This window comes from Aquila chrysaetos, chromosome 8, assembly GCF_900496995.4.
Source record: "Aquila chrysaetos chrysaetos chromosome 8, bAquChr1.4, whole genome shotgun sequence".
Taxonomy (NCBI): domain Eukaryota; kingdom Metazoa; phylum Chordata; class Aves; order Accipitriformes; family Accipitridae; genus Aquila; species Aquila chrysaetos.
Window position 1 is genome coordinate 36,551,527 of NC_044011.1, and position 23,084 is coordinate 36,574,610.

The 23,084-nt window shown below is 36.3% G+C and overlaps 1 protein-coding gene across 1 annotated transcript in view; it reads right to left on the reverse strand.

The window, feature by feature from the left end:
• EML6 (EMAP like 6) overlaps positions 1-23,084 on the reverse strand; it is a 121,856-nt gene that overhangs the window by 23,588 nt on the left and 75,184 nt on the right. Inside the window, 13 exon segments of the mRNA XM_041125523.1 lie at positions 6,883-6,896; positions 6,898-7,010; positions 7,238-7,439; positions 7,550-7,726; positions 8,369-8,457; positions 10,179-10,310; positions 10,582-10,734; positions 12,023-12,164; positions 13,776-13,903; positions 14,638-14,749; positions 16,148-16,350; positions 18,248-18,348; positions 21,492-21,585. Of these exon segments, the coding sequence (XP_040981457.1) occupies positions 6,883-6,896; positions 6,898-7,010; positions 7,238-7,439; positions 7,550-7,726; positions 8,369-8,457; positions 10,179-10,310; positions 10,582-10,734; positions 12,023-12,164; positions 13,776-13,903; positions 14,638-14,749; positions 16,148-16,350; positions 18,248-18,348; positions 21,492-21,585 (1,660 nt within the window).

Consider the following 23,084-nt stretch of genomic DNA (forward strand, 5'->3'; position numbering starts at 1 on the left):
GCTGGAGGTAAAACATAATAGGCAGATAAAATAGCATCCTTACCCTGCATAACAAAACATATCAGAAACAATGCTTTTTCAATCCTTCCTGGACTAAACCTACAGAACAACCCTCAAAAAAAGCTGAATATTTCCCATCAACCTCAGTGCAGAGAGCACTCAAGTTCAGAGACAGAAATGTTGGTTAACACGTTGTTCATTGTGACAGTACTGGCATCCCTCAATTCCACACCCACTAAGTGTCACAGAAATGAAAAAGACCTTTGGGCCAGCTTTGTGCTGACCTGTGGCAGAAGCGAGATTGACTCTGAGTTCAGTAGGTTGGCAGGGACTGTAAAAATACCAGTCACAATGTGTTCAAGCCTTGGGGACAAATGTGATGAAACCAGCATGCTGCAAATACATTTAAGATGCATTAACTTGACATAATGCTGTTGAGAAAGTAAAAGTGAATATTCCAAAGGATGCTACTCAAACAGTAAGTTTCTGCTGAAATAACCCCAAAGTTATTTTCTCCACCCCAGAGATGTGTTTTTCCAGATACGTTTTGAGTAGCTCCCACCTACACATAAATACAACACAGATTCACATTCAAAGCTTTTACACTGCACCCACAGAAGTGTGCATGTAATAGTGCATGAACAAATTGTGTAACCATATGTCTAATAATTCAGTTTATGGTACAAAGGCTTGTACTCGCCACTTGTGGGGGCTATTTTGAAAGCTTATATAATTCAGCTCATGTTGCTGTAAAGAAATAAATAATCAAAAGAATAATATTTGAAGAGACAAAATCCAGCTTCTTAACCTTCTTTAACTTCTCATCTTTATCAGAACATATGATTACAAATGATGCATAATAACACAACTGAGAACAGGCTCCGAGACAGGTAACTTAGAGTGAGACAAGCCAGTATGTTAAGAAAACAGAAAACTAGACAAACGTGCTAATGCTGCTTTTTGTTTTCTACACATTCGACCTGCTTTAAACAGTTTTCCATCACCAGGTATATTACAAGAGTTTTCAATTTACGTAGAGTCATGCAAACCAAACTAAATGAAAGCTGCAAACATAGGATATATGTTAGCAGTTAGTAGAATGCAAAATGCAAATACATCTTTGCCTTTCGTATTAGTAACATAAATAGAGTCTTCACGCAAGCTTGTTTTACGTCTTATCATATAAATTCTTTGCCAGATAAAACGGTCCCAGTTCAAAACTTAGCCCTTTTCTGAAAGGAAGCACAATTCCTACATAACACACAGCATAGCTTACAATTGTCCTGGATTGTCTGGGACAGTCCCACCAGTAACCAAGTGGTCCCGTGGTGTGGGAGCACTGCTCTTGGAGCTCCCACACCGCGAGACTGCTCCTGCAGCAACTCTCATTGGCACCACCCCGCTTCTGTGCCATACAGACAGAGCAAAGAAGAGGTTGCCAATCAGTGGAGCAAAAAAGGAAGAAAAAAAATAAGGGTGGGTGGGGACGAGAGGAGGACAGACATGGAAAAGGAGAAGAAGAAAAACAAGAAGGTTGGGGAGAGGAGAGAGAAACAACAATCAATTAATTATCTTAACCAAACCAACTAATACAACCACAAGACATTTTAAAACTGTTCCTTAGCCTCATCTCTCCTGTTATTTTTCCATCCTAAAGTCATAACTGCTGACGGAGACAGTAATCCTTGGGTCCCCCACAAAATACCAGACCATGATTTATTTCAAATCCTGCAAGTAAAATCTATCATGTAACTTCTATGCACTTCCAAGATATATGCAGAATCATTATTTTCATCATGCAGATGAGACAGTAAAAGTACATTTGATAAAGGGCTTTCATTTTCTTTTCTAAGGAAAAACCTTAATATTATCCCCAAGTATGTCATATATAAGTTTTTTTGTCCTTTATAATCATTAAATTTCTCTGCCCAGTTTGCTTAGGGGCCCATTATCCCGGAGATCTGGAGAAGACCAGTGTAATATAGGTTTCCTTTTCATCTTGATAGATTGTGGTAAGCACAGAGCACATGCTAGGTAGTAACAGAGGATGCACAGCAGCTGCTGAAAGTCACAGTTATCTTGTATTGAGTATTACGTCAAATCTGTCCTCCTACTCTCTTTCTCATGATGGGGGAGAGAAGGGACAAGAGTTGATGGCTCCTCTCTTCTAACAAAAAAAGGCAGCAGAGTAAGTCTTTGTATTAATTTGGGGGGGGTCATTCATGAATTGTTGATTGCTTTCCAGAAGGGTGGTGTTTCTTGCAAAGCGTTCCCCTTATAACCCGGCCCTGCCTTTATCAGCTCTCAACCATATACTTGCAATCTTCTCAGGAGACACATCACAGTTGCTTAGATCAAACTCTTCCTGAATTGTACAATGATCTGTTATTTCTAGAGAGATAATGTACTTCGAGTTTTTCAGATTCACCACTCTTAATATTACAGATGCATAGAGTCCTGCAAGCTTATTCTAGCAAACACAAAGGGTAAAAAGAAGGAAATGTAGCTATAGTAAAGAGGAAAATAAAATGGCCATCTTCTTGAACCAAAACTGTCTCTTAGGTGTCACATAATACCTTTGAAGTGTATTTGTATTATATAAGCAGGGAAATAACTTTTTAAGCAACAATTCACATTCTGAGTATTACTACTTAAAGAAAGAAACATAGTGAGCTTAAATTCCTTGCCCCCAAGAAGCAGCTCAGAGCAGCAGCCCCAGCTATTCCTGTCTCCTGCTTGAGCTGGAAGCTGCAAGTTTGTTTTTCTCTCTTTTTTCCTTTTCTTAATTTAAATTTACTTTGTTTAATTCTGGGTTTCTACCCACTATATCTATGAATAACTCACAATTTTTCCTTTCTCAGACACACACTGAAAAGACAGCAAGGGGGACACTTCTTTTTTCTTGGAACCTCACTGCATTTTGCAATGAAGTGAACCAACAGTTTTTCAGGTCTTGTGATTAACTCACTGCTGCTATTTTAAATGGCCTTCCAGCTTGTAACATAATTTTCAAAATTTAGACAGTACGTTATCAATCTCAGAGCATTCATAGTCCCATCAAATGCACAATCTTTGGGGTCTTCATACAGACATACTGCACAAAGAGGAAAGATTTGGGATTTGGAATATTTTCTCCAGTCTTCCCCTTCAAAAGACTACCAGGTTTTCCCATGTACTTGCCTGAGAGAGAATGGAATACATCCTCTCGGTTCCCTTCCTCATATCTGAAGGGACTGGGAGAGGCTACTTCAGCTGTGCTTTTTTGAGAAAAAGTAAAGCTTTGTGAACTGGCTTCAATATTACTTGTTGCCACCTCACTCAGCCCTGTGCAGAGAGATTTCAAGGCTGCATATCCTGAAGACCCACTGATTTAGAATTCAGGTTTTCCTGAACACTGACAGTTGAGTATTTGTAGACTTTTAATTTTATCTGGCTTGATCAACTGTCACTTCGGACCTTTGTAGGTGCAAAGAAAATTCAACCCAGTGCTTTCAGGAAGCTTTTAGAATATGGTCAGTCAAATCCTTCATCAGCCGCTGCATTCTTTTGTATTCTCAGAAAAGATGAAATCTGGCACAGCTATGAAGCTTGCCTCATAATTCGTATGTCTTACAAGAGAAGTCAGCTTCAGTCTGAAGCACTCATAATTGGGGAGTGTCGAGATTCTGCATAAATTGTGCGTGTATTGGTACAACTGTGACTGAAAACTGAAGTCTTTGACAAGTGCAGTAGCCAACATTAAAGTCATCTTACTGCATCCAAAACCCAGTACCTTTCACAGCTTAAGGCCCTATCCCAGCACAACACCCTCAGAAATTGCAGTTTTGCCTACATTTCACCATAAAATTTCTGCTTCTAATTGTTTGACTATAAATTATGGTAATTTATATTAATCTGATGAAGAAAGGGAAATGAATATATCTTTGCCTAACAAGCTATATATGAAAAGTATGGGATCTGTTGACAAATTTATCAGAACAGCAAATTCTAAATGCCAAAGATGTGATTATATTTGAGTAGCTCTAATTTAAAGAGGACATAAAAAAATGTGTAGAATAGCCATGACTCTTTAGCAGAAAAGATGGAAAGGACAGTTATGAGGGTTTATTTTTAAGCTATTTTAAAATGAAGTACAAAACTGTTGATTACATAGAGACAGTAAGAAGAAAAAAAGATATGGAGAATGTTAAAACCTTCCTTTTCGCTCTCTTCAGTCTAGAACTTGTTATGGGATAGATTATTCTTTCAGACAGGCTACAATGTGCTATTTTCATGTACAGCCATTATGAAGAGACTATATGGAAATTGGAGGCAACCTCACTGCAGAGGAGGTGTCTACCCATTTAATTGGGCCCACCAGCTATAAACAGAGTGGGTAGTGTGGAAACACTTGGGCATGCTAGAAGAGCTTCCAGCTCCAGTGTTGATTTGTAGTGTTGGATACCACAAAGCATGTTTTCCCTGCATTATGGATTATCAGTATTAGTGTGACAAACAGGAACCTGCTTCATTTGTTTTGTTAGGTGCTGCTTTGCAGGTACCATATGTTTTGTTAAAAAGGTTGAAAAAGGCAAACTGCCTGTTCATTTCAGGGGGTGCCTTCCTACACAGCAACACAGCAAGTTCAGCTGAATCAGCTTACGCAGCGTAGGACTGAGAACATGGACAGACTCAAAAGTCAGGAAGCCCAAAGTGTGCATGGCAGACTGAGATACTCCTCTAAGAAGCAGGGTACTTGGTTGCATCAGGCAGCAGACCTGTGGCCAGGTTTCAGAGAAGGAAAGCTTCCTAGGGACCTAAAGCGACTGTGATGATTTTCACTCCTGGACTGAAATAGTGCTGAAAAGCTGCAGAAGAGACTGATGCTTATGCTCATATTGTTGGTAATTCACTAGTACAAAACAATTGTAAGCCCAGCTTAATCGGTCAATTAAACTCACTCTACAGTTGCTTTTGCATCATCAAAGCAGAATAAAGCAGCTGGAAGGTATAAGGGCTTCTGGTGTAAAACATCTGGCCATTGTATCACTGGCACTTGTTATTTCACGTGTAATAACAATTTAGCAGTATCCACCCAAAATAAAAAGAAATTTTTCCTTTTTTAAGTCAATCTCAAAACATTCATGTTTACTAGATAATACACTACGCCTTTTGTAGAAAAATGGAGGAACAAAGACTTTATATGAATAAATGAAAAAATGGGAAGAGATATCCTTAAAACAAGGAGAAAAGAAATAGTTATTGTCCAACATTTTACTGAAAAAACCCCACTAATCCTCCTGCTGCATGTTTTTGTTAAAATGTGATAAAAAAAAAAAAAGGGTGTGCAACATTTTTATTCTCATTTTTCACACCCAACATTTGTTCTCCTATTCAAATACTGAGTGAAAAATTATTACTTTCTGTCCATGATGTTCAGCATCGCATTCTTTGAGAGCTTTAAAAACATAAACTAATTTATTTTTCAAAGGTCTGCAAGAGATTAGGAAGTATTAGTAACTCCATTTTGCATCTTGCAGATCAGAACACCAAGGAGATTTAAAGCCAAAAATCTCAGAAATTGCCACTACTTCTCAGTAGTCAAGTAAGAGAACCTTAGACCTTAATCTGTTCAATGTAATTATGTTACATGTTTGTTCAAAGAACTGCTTAAATGATGTCCGCTTGCAGCTATGAGTATGCAATTTTTCTGCAAATTCAGCTGTACTTCTCCCAGCTGACAGCAGGAAACGAGGTACACAGAGTTAAAGGCTACCTGCAAAATATTCTATTTGCTGACCATCTCCAAGAAGCTCTGCGACAGAAGCAGGAACAGCAAGAAGGCAGCTCTCCACAGGCTCCAGAGCACTCTCTTCTTGCCATCCCGGCCTCTTTCTACACACAGCTCTCTCATCTTTTGCAATACCTGCAGCAGGGATCCTACACAGCGCACCAGTGCTTAGTTCCGCACCCGCTGCATTCCCTGAGGACTATACATCCTGTTCTTTAACTAGGGCAGGATCCCTGTGGGGAGAATAATATGTCATCACACTATTGGTATTGTTACTAGTCATGTGTTCTGGGTAAACTGAAGAGAAACAACTAAGCTTAAATTCTTTCTGTGGGTTAACGCACAGCAGTCCTTTTTTGTCAGTGCCCAACACTGGGCAAAAGCAAGAAAACTCCTGATAAAAGAATGACCACTTATAAAAAGAAATTCTATCAAAAGAGACTGCATGGATTCACAGTTGAGTCATCAACTCGGTTCACTGGTGTAGATTTACTGTTCCAGATTATGAAGGGGACTGTACCTTACTGGTAATAGGTACTCCTGTTCTGTCCCAGAAGTCCTGTCCCAGTCAGAGTTTTCACTCACCCACTCCCCTAGGTCTGTGTTTCACTGGACCTCACCCTCTTTTCTTTACTGTCCTCTCCAATACTGTTCTCCTTCCAGTTTACTTTTTTCAGAATAATTCAGCCTAAGGCCAAGATGTACCATGGGAAATTTGAGCTTTAACAGTAACAAACTGATGCAACTATAAGCAACTGAAAATCTTTCAAAGAGAACATCACCAAAAGACTTAACTACAAAGTATTTACAAGCTCACCCTATCACAAATGCCTGGCTGCAGACATATGCACAGCTACACATACTAATTAGGAAAGAATATAACTGCTTATGTGAACAGCAGAAGAGAACACAACGCTCACAGGTGTTTTACTTACATACACATATTTTCCTCCATCACATTAACACATTGTACCCTGTGAACACCATTTTAAATGTTACCTTGTGAATTTTAAAATTCCTGTCTTATTTCTAAGGACTAATTTTAGTTGAATGAAAAGAGATTCAAAAGAATGTAATGTACATTTGGAAACAAATGCCTTTGTGTGACATACCTCTCTTCTACTGAAAACTTCCTTCAGCTGTTGATGTGGTTTTGTCCCTTCCATTTCCCGGATGCTTACTGCATAGATCTTAGTGGTATAGTCAATTGCTTTTTCTCTTGCAACATCACTATCATAACCTTAGAAAAATAAAACATAAAATAAAACAAACTACCCTTGTTTCATAGCAGAAGAGTAGAAAACAAGAAGATCTGCACCAATAAAAGGAAAGAAACAAATCCTACTAAGCTCTCCCTACACTGAACTTTACCACATGAAAGTTTCTTGCCCACTTCAAGTTAAACGCTTGTGTGAGTCTCTGGAATGAAGACTAAATTAAAGACGTGTTTTATACAATCCTTTTTACCTCCATCTTCTTCTGCATCTGTGTCTGATTCTTCACTATCAACCAGCTTACTCTCCTGAATGCCCAAAAATTCTCTGGTCCAGATCATCAAAGCTGTATCAGCACCACCTACAGTCAGCAGCACAGAATCATTGTGTAACCACCGAACATTGGTTACCTGTGCGCTATGACCCACATACTTCTTGAATTTTGCATGTTGGCCCTGTAGCACAAAGAATTCGCATATTAGCAGTCTGACATATCGCGAACAGTGTCTTTCTTAATTCCTTTTCTTGCGCAGTTTCTAATCACAGAAATAAATATGCTTATTACCTTCACTGGATATGAAAAAAGCTTCACAAAACCAAAATCGTCTCCTGTAGCTAATAGTGTTCCGTCTTTTGTAAGACTAGCTGCATTTACAACGGTGACATCACTGTGCGTGGGCCAAATTCCTTCACAAGTAGGACCAAGAACACATGTCCAGGTGTCCCAATCAATCTTCTCTATCTGCAATCAAAATTTCCCCAAAAGAAGTCATCTTAATATCTACAAAATACACACTGGTTTCATGAGTATATTTTTTAATGTTTGATTCTAACATAACTTTTTTAGTGTTTTTAGAAACTGTTCACTGTTTCCAGCTTGTTAATATAAACTGCATATCTTCATCAAAAGGCTTAAAACTTTAAACATTCCTGCTTTCCCAAGGTAGGGCATGATTTGGATACAAATCCCCTTAAAGATTTTCTGAGGTGCTAAACATCGGTGACTTTGTAGAAGAATTGTGTGTCACAAATAGTCAACATCATTAAAAGCTGGGTCATCCTGTTTAAAGATGGTTTATAACCTGTATGCACACTGATTACACAGAAAACAGGTGATTGTTCAGGAAAGGGGAGGGTGGGAAATGACTGCTATTAAACAAACCAAAATAAGTTTAGAGATACAAACAGAAACTTGCAAGTTCTACCATTTACAAATGCTAGGAAAGACAGTATACAGAATGATTAAATAATTCTAATTCTAACCAGTGTAAATATAGCATTTTAAAAGGAATAAATATCCCATTTGAAGACAAAATATGCTAATTTTCAACACTCCAGAAAAATAACTTTCACAGTAAAAAAATCCAGTAAGCATAATTCGTACCTCAGCAATTCTTATAATATGCCTTTTCCCCCTTGGTGCTTCAAAAAATAGTTGTTCTTTGGCACCAGAATTGACTTGCAATAACTTTCCTGGATACGAAATAAGAGTTTATTATGAATCTTATTCATTATTATGAGTATTATGAACTTTCTTTTGATTGAGTGAAGAGATTTCTGGGGGTAAGCTAAGAAATTATCCTCCAGAGAGTTATTCATAGCAAAAGTAAAGCAGATGCTTAGAATCACTCTCATAAGAATCCTGTACTCCTGAGTCACTGAAGAAGTAATATTTTAAATACCATCCGACATCCTTAAAAAATTACTGTCTTGCAGCAAATCACTTTTCTTCTGATAAGAAATATTTTGCTTCTGTTTTCATCATCACAATAATGGAAAGTAAAAAAAAAAAAAAAGTATGCTATTAATTTTCATAACAATTTTGCAAGACAGCTTTGCCAAAAGTTAAAAACATTGTAAGCTCCTGTCTATTTTGCACTGCCTAACTGGCATATAGTCCAGCTACACACCAAACTGTCCTTGTGTATGAAGTTTACTATGCCCATACAAATACTGTGATATTATAAAGATAATCCTGTATGCAACTGACGGTATATTAGCAAGTATTTGTGCATGAAGAAGCAAAAAATGCTTTCAAATTCAGTTTTACAATATTTCTGATATAAGAAAATCAAAGGTATTTTCTGAATTTTTAAAATTGTATACTACTGTAAGAAATCTTGTGGGGATTTATTATCATAAAAGCAGTTCTACAATATCGAAACTGCATAACTGCCAGGGAAAGCACTCTTTTACCGAGAAACACTGGATTAGATTGTCAACTGATATGAAGTAGCGCAGTTCCAACATTGCTATATTTTCACTGGGCATCTTGCCCTTTGTTACATGAGTGCAACATGCGACTATAGTAGTATCATGCCCTTCCTATCTGACCTGTACAAGACAGGTTATACAATTTAGTATATTAATCCTTTACATCTAGAAGTTCAGATAAAGTTCCCGTAAATACCATTAAGGACACAAAGAATTTTCAGTTTTCTTATACTTTATATCGGCACATGTAACACATCCAAGAACTGGCTACTGCAGATACACAGGTAGTATCAAATTGCTATTATTGTGTGTACAGCTATTAGCAGTCAGATTATCAGGGTTGTAAGCAGGCACACAGTGCCAGCTCAGTTGCAGCATGGCTTACTAGCTCAAGAATGGCATGCAGACCTGAATGGATTCTGAAAGGTGTTTAGCTCCTGTTGCTGTCAGTGAGCTTGCATCACATTTTGGGACTAGCACAGCAGGGGAAGCTGGGCTCAGACACACAGGTGGTTCCACACAGAATCATATCAGGAAGGCTTATTTGCACAAGCTCATTATCAATCCTGCTAGACTTAATTAGTTGTGACAATAAGGCTCTCTAACTTCATTGCAGTGATTGCCATGTAATGGTCAGCAAAGAAGAAAGGAAATTGGACATAAAAGGTGGAAAAGAAAAATGTGCCACACACTACAAAACTATAAAAGAACAGGGCAAAGAAAAGCAATATTATGTTCATAAGTGACATTTTAGTCATATGTTGTCAGCAGTGAAGTACCATGTATGCTGGTACAAATGCTACAAAGCGAGGATGAATTCAACCAACAAATGTAATTGCACTGAACCCATATGGTGCTTGATGTTGAAAAATCATTTGCATTAGTAGTTACAGTTTATCTTAGTAACTGGCACGAGAACAGTTTTCTGATATTCTGTTTTATAGGCATTTTAAATCTGTATCTCTGGTCAAACATTTTACCTCTTGAGTCCCAGTCAATGTGTGTGATATAGCTAGATGCACCTTTACAAATGCCAACTCTTTTGCTGGTAAGTACATTGTAAATATCTACAAAATTGTCATGGGAAGCCACAGCCAGGTACTTTCCTGATTCTGTAAAGAAGAGACACTGAGGTTATTAAAGGTGTACACATTATAATTATTATTGTTATGCATTTTCATTACTGCAATGCCTCCAAATGCACCAGTTGGGGGTGGGCCCCATTATACTAGGCTGCATACAACCAGGCAGAATTGTAAAGTATTTAAATGCATGGAGCGCATATAAAGTCAGTCTACCTTCTGAACATTCAATCTTTTGTCTAGAGGAGAAAAACAAACTCCAAGATAAACACTTCCCTTTCGTCTTATCATCTGATTATACCTCGTGAAAACTTTATATCTGAGATCATTTCCTTTCTGTGGTGAAAAGAGACCATGTCTTCAACAGTGTCAGCATTTACTACCAGAAAACTCCCATCATTCAACCCTACAGCCAAGGCTTTCCCATCAGGAGAAAAGGCACAGCATCGTCCACCTACAAAAGAAAATGGAAAGAAGTATCTTAAGTTTTACAAACTGGGATTGAGAAAACCATCAATAAACTGCAGCTGAAAGGTTTTTACATCAAGTATATACTTTTAAAATAGATTTGTTAGTTATTAAAACAAATATATTATGTGATAGGAGGGCTATGATTAATGTTTTACTAAATGGGAATGTACCCTCTGTATAGGCTGTTCTTGAGTTGACAATGGTGATTTGATCAGTCTTGAAATGGGTTTAGGTGCAAACACCACCTTCCAACTACATTCTAAACACACCAATGAGAGAAATAAATTAAAAAAAAAACCCCCAAACCCACAAAACCCAAAAACATATAGAAAGGATATCCGGATGGAAAATTCAAAGACTCATTATGGGCAGCATAACTACATGTCTTTCAGCGATACTACACTTGAAAGCTTCTTCGTTATATGACTGAATAATAGTTCCTTTCAGGTGGAGCACATTTAAAACAGAGAGGTACTACACTTCCTCCACTTACTTTTTGCCTCAACATTATTTCTGACCATACTCTTTCATACAGCTATCCTCATTGGTCCCTGAGTTCACCTCTCCAAAACATTTGACTCTGTTTTCCCTCAGCCAGTTAGAGTTCCTGTGCTCTGGATCTGTCACTGAAAATGAAGCATGTTGAATTTACACCATAAAATTTCCTGAAGGATATCAATGAGTAAATGAAATAAAAGTAATTTTGAGAAGGCAGCATTTCAACATAGCACATCTAATTTTATACAGAGGAGAGGGCAGGAAAACTGTTCATTTTCAGAGAAGCTGGTATAACATGTAAGGTTCACATTGCCACTGAAGGCTGATTGTGCTCAACACGCAAAAAATATTGCATTTGTCTTTATAAGGAAACTTTCTAATGTCAGCAACAAATATGCTGGCCTTAAGTATTCTTAGGAAGGACAATGATTCTGAGGTCAACTCATTCTCCTTGGAATCAGAGGAAAATAGATTAAAGTTAATTTTGTTATTATTCATTACAATAGATTATAATCCTTTTTCTTTCTATCCTTTTCATTGACTTGACACATATGACTTCCATTACATAGATTATAATCCTTTTTCTTTCTATCCTTTTCATTGACTTGACACATGCCAAAGACAATTTACTTCCTATGCTTCCAATTTCTTAATGACTGTGTCATCTTCCTACCTAATTAATGCCTGTGATGTGCACTGAAAGCAAAGATGGAACTGTTACAGAAATAAAGTAGTATCATTACTATGACAGTGTATGGCCAAATGAGAATTACCTTTTTTGAGTTTCCTCACTGCCAGCATGCGGTGCTGGGACGAAAGTTCCCAGATTCGTAGTGTTTTATCATCACTCACTGTTGCACAGACAGGTAAGAGAGGATGAGCTGCCAAGCCCCAAACTTCTCCTTCCATGTGTCCCTAAAGGAAATCACTTAATATAAGAGAAAATAATGCATTTGGGTCATATGTTCTAGCACTTGCTGTGCCTCCTTTTACAAGTCTCAGGCAATAAGGCTTTCACCAACTCCTCTCAAAAATTTTCCACATTCAGAGAGACCTGAATGTCTGGTCTGTTTCCTCTGATAAACATCTAAAATATACTCTTCCAGATCTCCTCCACTACTACTAGCTGTAATTCCTGTTCTTCCAATGCTCTCTCTTCCAGACTTTAACAGGAAATAGTTATGCCCCAAACAGGACTTTATCCTGAAATTCTAATAGGGGCTAATCTGTCTTCAAGGTTTATATAATTTTTTAGATTCTGGAGAACTTGTTTGCCCCACATACACATACTTAGTTGTTTTGATCTTTCCTCAGAGCTCAGTTTTCAAGTTTTTCAATCACTCTTCCTGCTTTTTCTAAGTTTCCTTCAACTTGCATACAGCTTGTTGGCACTGTATCTCAAGGTTAAATAATTTCTTACTATTCTCAATCTGGATTTCAGTTCAGTAACTGGCATTTTTGTTGAGATGGAAAAATACCATTAAAAGAAAAAGGGGAGGAACTGTCATGACAGCTTGATTATACCTTACATATTTTCTATTTTGGCTCAAGTTGATGCATGCAAACATGTAATTTAAGATGGATGACAATTAATAACACTTCCCTTTATCAGAAAACTCAGAGCAATCAGGTAATTTTAAGGTAATTTTACTATCTCACAACCTTAGTATTCATGTGAAGGGAACTTTATTGGGATGAGATTGCAATTCCAAATTAGTGAATGAGTTAATTTATAAAATACAACTTTGCACATTTAGGTTGGTAAGGCTGTCATGCAGGCAATACAAATTTGAAAGATTACTTTATGTGATCAGAACTAACTGGAAAGAAAAATATCAAAGAAACAATATTTTTTATAAAAAACAATATTAATTTAGTCAGTTATAGAAAACAAAAAGTAAAAACTTGGCAAATTATAACTCAGTAAACGATATATACCATTTTCTACATATAGTCATTAGGGTTATTCAAGACACTAAACCAAAGCAACATCAAATACATCAGTGGACATATATATGAAAATTATTTAACCAAACTTTGCAAAATACTTTGTCTTGCAAAAAGAGATCTCTTTATGCTTTGCAACACATGCAGTGACAACTGCGTGTAACTGTAGAAAGCTATCATAACTCTAAAACAGTTTTTCACAAATTAAAGTATAGGATCCTTCAGAATACACTATATTATTTCAGTAAAAGCAAATAAATGGAACCACACTATCAAATAAATTGTGTTAGCTCTACTCTTAATTTTTCATTTTTATGTTGGGTCCTAAAGTGTCTAAAAAATTCATAAAAGGTCTCATCAGCCTTTGAACTTAATGGACTGTTTGTTTTACCTTCAGAATTCTGTAATCCACAGTGAATCTCAAAGTCATTTACATAAGAAAGCACAACTTCTGCCTGAGCAAGGAAAGCAACAGTGGCCAACAGGATTAATGAAAACAGAAAGAAAATGACTGGGAAAATGTTATTATGTCTTGTATTTCTACAGGGAATATTTTGATATGGATGATCCATACAATACCTGAACAAGTAGAGTCATAGGGCCACTTTTATCAATTTCAAGTATCTCTCCATTTTTAGTTCCTACTAGTATATGCCCATGTCCTAGGCTGATGGCTCGAATAGAGGGATTGTCTTCTAAAAGTAAACCTAAAGAATACAGAGATATGAATTTCAGGTTTTTATTGTGAAATCAAAAAGATCCTCATATCACCTGTAGTTCATACAGCTTATTTAATCTATATTTAAAAGCTGTTTAAAATCATGAAACTTGAGATACACTTACCTGATCAAACTACTACATAATCCATGGATTTAATTAACAGTTCAAAGGAGGGGAGCTTGTGCCAGTCTGTCTTGTGGCAATATTAAGATTGATATTTTATTGGTTTAACAGTGACAGTGCATAAGGGGTTCAGATGCTCCAGCAACATGGACATTAATTCTGTGATTATCTGTGAATACCACTTTACAGACTTTCACACTGATGCCTTGGGAAGTACAATTTAACAGGTCTTTCCAACTCATAGGGACCCTGGTCTTACTACATGAAATTTGGCCAGTTGAGGAAGCTAGCTGCTAAACGGAACAGATATTGGAACAGACAGACTCACAGGCTTGCGACATTTCTTTTGAAAATCGTTTCTTCAGCGAAAACAAAGCCAAATGTCACAGAGTAGAGGAGGAAATAGCAGAACAAACTATAAATGGCAAAGACTGTGTGAAATACAACTTATATCAATCAAAACAGAAAATTCCAGCACAGAGTAGTAAGTAGTATATTACTGTTCCTTTTGTGTTCTGGTAGGATTTGACACCCATTACTGCCATTTCACCAGCCTTCATGCATATAGTCCTTATTAAAACACACTGAAAAATAATACCTTTAGAACTAGCAGATAGTGCTGCTCTTTTAATAGCATACGTCTTCAGACATCTTTCAAACATGTCATCCCAAAGTGCCACAATTCCATCTTTTCCACCAGTTACAAAACCCTGTATGATCACAGTATGAAAACATACATAAATGTCAGCACTTATATGTTAATATTTAAAAAGACACATCCAGAGGCAGTATAAATTCTCCCCTGCATTTTATTCATGTGTCCAATTAAAAAAACTGGAGCCTATACCTATGAAGAAAAAAATATAAGAGGAGAAGATTTAGAGTTGCTTTTCTAGGGTTATAAAGACAACCATGCAGAGTGCACACTATTGTAAATAGTAATGCTGGACCGTAACATTCTTCTGCATGTGGAAATAAGCTACGGAAAAATACATGCCTCATCCTTAGAAGAGCCAGTATTTGGTAATAACAGCTTCTCAAGTTATTCCAAATTCAATGGAATTAACAGATGCTCCAAACTGAGTTCTAATAATGCATAGGGACCAATTCTTTGATTAATTCCCTTGGTAGATTCTCTTTATCTCTGCCAAGTGAGTGCAAAACACAGCATAAATAACTAACCAACAAAAAAAGTAAGTGAAGAGGATGTTTAGAAGACAGAGTGCCAAGATCAAATAGAAAAATTGATGGAAAAGCTAGGAGCAATCAATTAGGGCCAGAAAGGATTGAGCCACAGGGTTCTTAAGTGACCTTGATATATAAAAATGTTAATATTCTTCTTCTCAAGCTATACTTTTAAAGTCGAAACTATAATCTCAAAAATGATATTCCAGTATCAACATCTTCAAATTGCCAGTGGATTTTAAGTGGCAAAACTTTGCCCCAACCTCATTTATGTGATGTCAGTAATATATTTTGCCATAGTTTCTTTTAAAGATTTATTGATGCACCCGAAGGAAAATACTTTTCATATCTGGAATAATTAACTCAGAAAAACAAAACCCTTGGATATTTGAAGTCTTGCTTGCTTAATATACAGTGATAGAATTATTTAAAAATTCATCTTTCATATTTTGGAAACTGGTAATGCAAAAATATTTTTGGAATCAAGTTGAAGAGGCAATAAGTGTTACCTATTACTCTCCTATGGTTTACAAATATGGAAATGACGTGCATGAGCACAGTGAGAAATAAATTCTGCATATTTACGGGTCAGAAAGCCATTGGTCACATAACGAGCACATATAACGTGGTGCTTAAAAATACACACCTATTAAATAACAGAACTCATTAATATTGTTTTTGTGATTTTAATCACATTCAGATTTATCCAGTGCAACTTGTTTTCTGTTACAGTTTTGTTTATTAAAGCACTTTCAATGTTAGTGCAATGTAGAATTTATGTGTTGTAAAACAACGTATTGCTTACATACACACGTACAAAACCTGAGCAACTTCATTGCGAGACATGTTAGTTATACAATTCTAAAATCCAGTATTGCAACAAAAATAATAAGGATGAATGGATCACACAAGACGGTAAATACCTTATCCAATGCATGCATGGCAAATACAGGTCCATCATGGGCTTTCACTGTCTTAAGCAACAGAGTATCCTTCCAGATATAAATGTCTCCAGTAGCAGCACCAGAGAAAACTAGTTCTTCTATTCGCCCATATGAAACACTCATCATAGTTTCCAGTTTTCCAGTAGTTCCAAATGTTCCTCGTTTTGATGTAAAGCCTCCACCTGCAGTATCAACAAAAGCAAGTCTTTTTATATTTCGGTTTGTAGCCATAGTGCTGTAAAGGACAAATGTCTTGACCCCATCATCTCTTGTGATTGCCTAAGACATGGTAGATAATAGAAATACTGAAAACAGTGCACAAGGTAAAAACATAATAAAAGAAAAGTCAATCTAGTAGCAACAGTTTTGAAGCAGTACAGGGCTCTATTTCTCAGATTGTTATTTCCAAGCAAATGATAAATTTTGGTGGGGAATTGTGTAAAAAGAATTAATACAATGGCTGGCAGAATATTTTTTGCACAGAACAGCCTGCCAAGCTTCTTCTCTTTAGAGGTGACCACAACTACACATGAGATGGTAGAGGTTTCTTTTAGTTGTCCACTGGCAACCTGACAATCACAGCAGTCTTGCAGAATGAATGGGAGGATTTGGTCCTCTTCTGACTGTCAGAGAAACAAATTGCCACAGGCCTTACTTTGATTCAGACAGCAGGAAGCAGCCATATGCACCCATGAATTGAGTGCTTACAGACAAAAATACCCATACAATTACAAAATAGGCAGTGGTGTTCTTGCTTTAAGTCATCATGTATTTCACAGTTAACACCAGACAGATATTCCCAATTCCACTGAGCAAATCTTAGTTCAAAATATATCATTTTTATTGCAGAGAGACATTCAATCAATCTTGTCTTGGAGTAAGATAATGCTTAATGCAAATTCCTGCAATAGAATTTGGCAAACAGCAATACAAGTCTAATTACTACAAAAATAACCTAAACCATGAAAAATGCAGAAAAAGAAAAATTTAAACTGAGAGCACCTGAACCGCTTGAACACTGTCAAGTATGGTATAAGTATAGGAACTTCTTAAAACTATCTAATTTTGAGTTGTCTTGAGTTCTTTTTTTAGCTGCCCTTGTGCTGCCTACCTTTGCCGTATTTTACACACAGAAGATGCTCTCTGAGAACTTTTTACTGAGTACTTGTGTAGAGTGTATATGATTAAAATTAATGAAGAACAAAATCCAAGAAGAATAAAAAATATCCTCAATCAGAAATCACCTTTGCTATCTTTCTCAGTTTGACAGAACAGTCTAGACTGATAGCTACTTCCCATTCTGAATATTTTGCTTCTTAAGTTTGCAGAATCTTATCCTGTTTTTAAATAATGGAAAACTCATTTTCATTTTTCATTATTTAGAAGAGGAAACAAAATTTGTGTGTCATACAAAAAACAGATTACCTTGATGCTTGTGATGCTACATCATGATTTTTAGCCTAATGGATAAAATATAAATTACTATAACTGAACTTCTGCACAATACCTGGTTCTTTATTTCTTTTTTGTTTTGCCCAGGCATGTATTTTAATGTCCATCCTCAAATCTATCTTTCCAGCCCAGCACCTTGAAACATGTGCTTCCCTCTCTGGAAGTCATCTCTGATGACTGAAAAACAGCTCTATCTTGAAAGCGAAGGATTGCTGAAGTGTTATATCAGTCCCTGAAGTGCATACACCACCACTTTTAGCAGTGTGCCAGAGGCACCTAAGATTCTTAGCTACCAGCTGGCATATTCACAACAAAGGTCATAATCTGCCTAAGTGAATTACAGGACTGCATGTTTTCTGAGAGCCAAGGGTGCTTGTTCAGGCGAAATCCTTAATAGTATGACTTGAGTTAAAAAACGATTCACTGGAAATTACTTCCAGAGAGACAGGAATATTGTGACACTTGCTGATTCAGAGGTAGGTTTTCACCAGTTTAGTATTTTGGTAACTAGAAAATTGTTTTAAAAATAAAACAAATTCTTTAACTGAGAACATGATGTTCCTGTATTAGAAATATATACATTCTCAAACAGATTAAATATAAAATATAAAATATTCAATACAGTACCTGTTTGCTGCCAAAATTTGATGTGCTTCATCCCAACCGTGACTAGCTTGTCTACATGATGTGGATTACACTTCACTACAAATATTTTATCTTTATGGCCCCTGCAATAAAAATAAAAATTAAAAAACACAGTAAGGGATGACTTAACATTTCCAACTAAATGGCATTTCATCATATTGGAGTAATTAAAAGTAGTCATCGTCAATGAGAATCTAATCACCATGACTGTCATACTCTTGGTGCAAATACAATGGTATGGATCTATAACACTATGAGGATTGGTAGAGGCTATGTCTACATTATCTCTACCATTATTACCCTATCTAACAAAAAGCAGAGAGCTATATTTCTAATCTGCAATCTTCCATTTTCTAATTGGAAGTCTGACCCTCAGAGTTGGCAGAATGTATTTGAGCATACACCATATAGGAGTTAGACTACAGAAATGTGGTGAATAAAAATTGTCTCATACTGAATTTCAGTTCAGTTAAGTCATAATGAAGAAGCAGGCAACAAAGGTCAATGCAATTAAGAGAAGGTACAAAGGACAACATAAATATTTAAATGGATAAGAACTCAATTAATAAATATTTAAAATACTCTGTCAAGAAAAACAAGGCAGTCTTTAACCTACCATGCTTCAAGACAAAAAATTTTTAAAAAAATTATAACGTCACTTTTGTCTGACAGGTTTAGTAGATCTGAAAAATCATATGATTCTGATGAACCTCTTGGTTTCTGTATTTTCTTTTGGTGAATCAGTCTAGACAAAAACCAGTCCTTTACACCTTTGACATTTGAAATACATCTTCTTGTAATTCTTCTTTGTCCTTTTCCTCTACTTTGCTATAATGATGTCCAGTCTTTCAGTTCAGGCCAGTTCTTCCAGATGCATCTATCACACAGGCAAAATGTACTGCCCTGAGTCCAAAATCAAACTAATTGAATCCCAGTGCAGGTGTCTCCTGTAAAATGACGAGTATGTCTGCCTGTGTGATAGGATGAATAGTGCTGACACATGAGGTCTGGACTGTATGGCCTACATTTCCACCCCAATTTCCTACAACAGTCAGACCAAAACACGTATACAGGCCTGTGTAGTTTTTGTGTCCTTGTGTTAGACTGTAAATAAATTTGACAATGCCCCCCTCAGTTCCCTTAGGGATTGCAGTCCACTAATACAAAACACTAGGATCAAACAGGACCAGCACTGCATCAGCATAAGACAGGAGAAGCTAGTGAAAGCAGCTCAGATACATTTTGATTCTAACCGTGTATGCTTACTCAATAAGGATTTTAATGAAACTAGGCAGAAGATTGTAGAGCCAAGATAGAGAAACAAGCTGTATAATTTATCTAGTGAGCAATTAAAACAAATAAATAAGAGTATATTCTGAACATGGTGACAGGAAAACTGAGAAGTCATGCTGAAATAAATCATCCCAAGAAGATTAAGCAAAAAGAATATTCACAAAAAACAAATATAAAAAACCCACAGAATAAACATAATGAATGTTTGTACACAGTGAATGTACACTTCATTTTTCAGGTTTAGTCCTTTAGATGAATTCTTGTGGGTCTATATGATTGTAAAGAGACATCCTTCTATTTTTCTTGTCTGCTAAGGCCACGTGAGGGTCATGTCTAAAATTCAGATGTACACTCTCCTGTCTTGGTTTTTGCCTCTCTCTTTGTATGTCCTGCTGAGCTTACCAGACTGGGGGAATTTCCTTTAGGCTCTGCTGAAGTATAAACAATAATTTAAATTGGAACTTTTTAGAAGATAAACTATTTTTTTATGCTCTCTGTGAGGACCCTGCACATTTTCAAAATAATAGATTAGCAATAATCATAGATACGTAGGGTACATATAGTATTACACACTGAAAAGAACCTGAGTACTTAATCTTATATCTCTCCTATGAGCAACAAGAGACAGGTAGCCATACAGCCCATCATTATCTTGTTTTTAAAAGCTTAGAAGGTCTCTATGGGAATATACAAAGTATTTCTTCACTTATGAGCCTGAAGCACAATCTGTCTGGAGACAGTAAAACTAGGATTGGAAAGCAAATGAAAATGTCACATTTTACAACACAGGCATCACTGTTGCTAAGCAAGGCCTACAGCAAAAATGTTAAATAGGATTTAAAATCTTGCTGCCTAATAAACTGGATGTCTGAGACAAAATTATATAGCTAATATAGATTATGGTATGCACACACTTGGATCAAAACATTTATTTAGTAATATACCATTACTAAATAAATAACAGATAGTGCTGCCAGGAGAAGATCTTACTATTTCTTCTGGAACATTTCATCATATAATAGTGATAATAGTGTAATGCTTACATAAAAGTAAATTATCTTTCGCAGGCTCATTTTGCGGTTATACTAATAATTTCTACTGACCAATTCTAGATGTTACATGATTGCAGACAGCGTACGAAACAAACTCCTTGCCTTTCTGGCATGTAAGTCCATGCTTACATGAATTCTACACAATTCTGGTATCTTGACCTCAGAGACTTTTGATTTGCTGGACAGAAACCAGGTTCTCAAACAGTTTGATTCTTCTGAGACGTACAACTAGCTTAGCATAAAGAAAATGTTGCAATTCAATATTTTAGAAGAAAAAAAGCAAACAAGTAAACCATAGTCCAAACATCTTCTCAACATTGGTCCCTTCAAGCAATTGCAAAAGCTTCTTCGCTGCAAGTTATTAGCTAAGCTTTCTGTTAGTAATTGCAAAGAGCAAATATCTCAGTAAAAGCTGACTCAGAAGGAAGGCAAGATCAGTAGACCTTGAAAAATGTATTTATATTAGAGGGAACACTTTTTTCTTTTTAAAAAGTGATCTGCATATGCACACTGATGGAACTCAGCATATCATCTAATGCACAGAGGAAAATATGACATCTCTGATGACTTCTGTCACAAATCAGGAAATAAAATTGGGAGAAAATATTAACTTAACTTGAAAAATCACTAAATGAGCTATAATATCAATGCAGCTATCCCAACAGAAAGGGTAGGGAACTCTTGACAGAAATAGTTCACAGGATTTCCAAACACTAAGCCATAGATCCCAGGGTTTTTACTCTGGATATAATTGCTCTGAAACACAATTCTGTTTTCAGAGAGGTGTTCTGTTTTCTCCCATAAACAAAGTAATACATGTGGATGATATTATTCAGAAAAATGTAACCGCAGGGCACTTTTATAGAGACATGAATTCTTACCTGGTTGTTGCTAGCTTTTCTCCTTTTTTCCAATCCCAAAACACAATGGCATGATTATCATCTAGCCCAACAGATGCCAAACATTTTCCATCAGCTGTACAGAAGCAATACTTAATATTAAAGGTGCTAAGGCTTTAGCTGAAATTATAACAGGCAATGAAGACAACAAATACATTGTAACCTGAATTTCAAATGATGTATTATAAATGAAGCAAAAAAAAGGAACTAATACTTTGAGAGATTAGGGATCAGATTCACTAATGGCCTTCAGTTCCTAAAGCAGACTCCCTACAGAATTAGACAAATGAAGTGAGAAAGACAGTCAACCTGCCCAACCTCTTAAGATGGCTGGTCTATACCTGCTGAAAGTTTTATCCACAAGGAGGATTCACATTGCAATACTTAGCACCAAAATGAATACCTACTGGGTCATGAGACATCAGCCTGGAATCCATAGATGTCACGGAGCACTCTCCTAATCCATGACCTAGCCTTCCTCTTCTTAACTAGCTTTAAATATGGCCTGATCCTCACCCTTATCAGAGACAGAACAGGTTGTGTTATAGGTCACAACAAGATTTTTCTGTTTAATTTTTAACTAGATGATTATAAGACAAGCTATTCTTTTCTAGAAAAGGCATTCTTTTGACTTTATTATCTTCTATTATGTTTGTATGTCTGACCTAATTTAGTTTTTTGGGGGTTTTTTTGTTGTTTTTTATTTGTATTCCTTATCAAACCACTGATCTTTCCCAAAGGCAGACACAAAACATTCCTGTGTGTAAGTACAAGGAAGGTAGGCAGGATCAAACAAGACAATGAAAGTCAATTTCATAAAGTCCAAGTACTCCAAAATCACGTTACATTTTATTTGAAATATTTCTGATCAGACAATGCTTCTTTTGTTTTGCCTGAGATGGTGACAAGAATTATTAGTGTATAATGAAATGGGTGGTTAAAAGTTAATAGGCAATGTAATAAAACTATAAATATGATAGAAAATTATAAGGCTAAAATTAATTGCTGGCTATCATTTCTTCTACTGCAGGAAAAGACACAGCACTACTGATAATGAGAGGAAGAAAAGCAAGAACAGAATATTGTACATAATTCAACAGTACCTAGGCATTCTTGCAACATGTATGAAATAAGACCATTGTTAACAAACTTTTAAGCTACTGTAATGAAATTTTGAAAATTTTTAAAAAGTAAACCACAATTGCTGAAGTATATGATAAGAGAATTGAACTTTATAGGTTACAGCAGGAGCTGATTACCTGATTGTTTTTTAACTGAGGAAAAGTTAGAAGTGGAGGAAGTAAAGAACTGGTGAGATGGCCAAAAGAGTGAATGAAAGCAATGATTTGAGAATGTTACTTCTTGTAGAAGTTAACAGATGTTAAGGACTCTGTGCTTAAGCATATTTGACTTCAAGAATAGAAAGAGTGCCACTGGTATAAGTTACTCCATTGGAACTACTTCAAAGTTTGTAAGGCCAAACAGGTCCTCACAGCTAGACTGGGCTCACAGTATTTAGCAGCTGAGTTCTATGAGAAGCAAGTCAAGAAGGAGAAGGGGAATCACTGAAAGAGG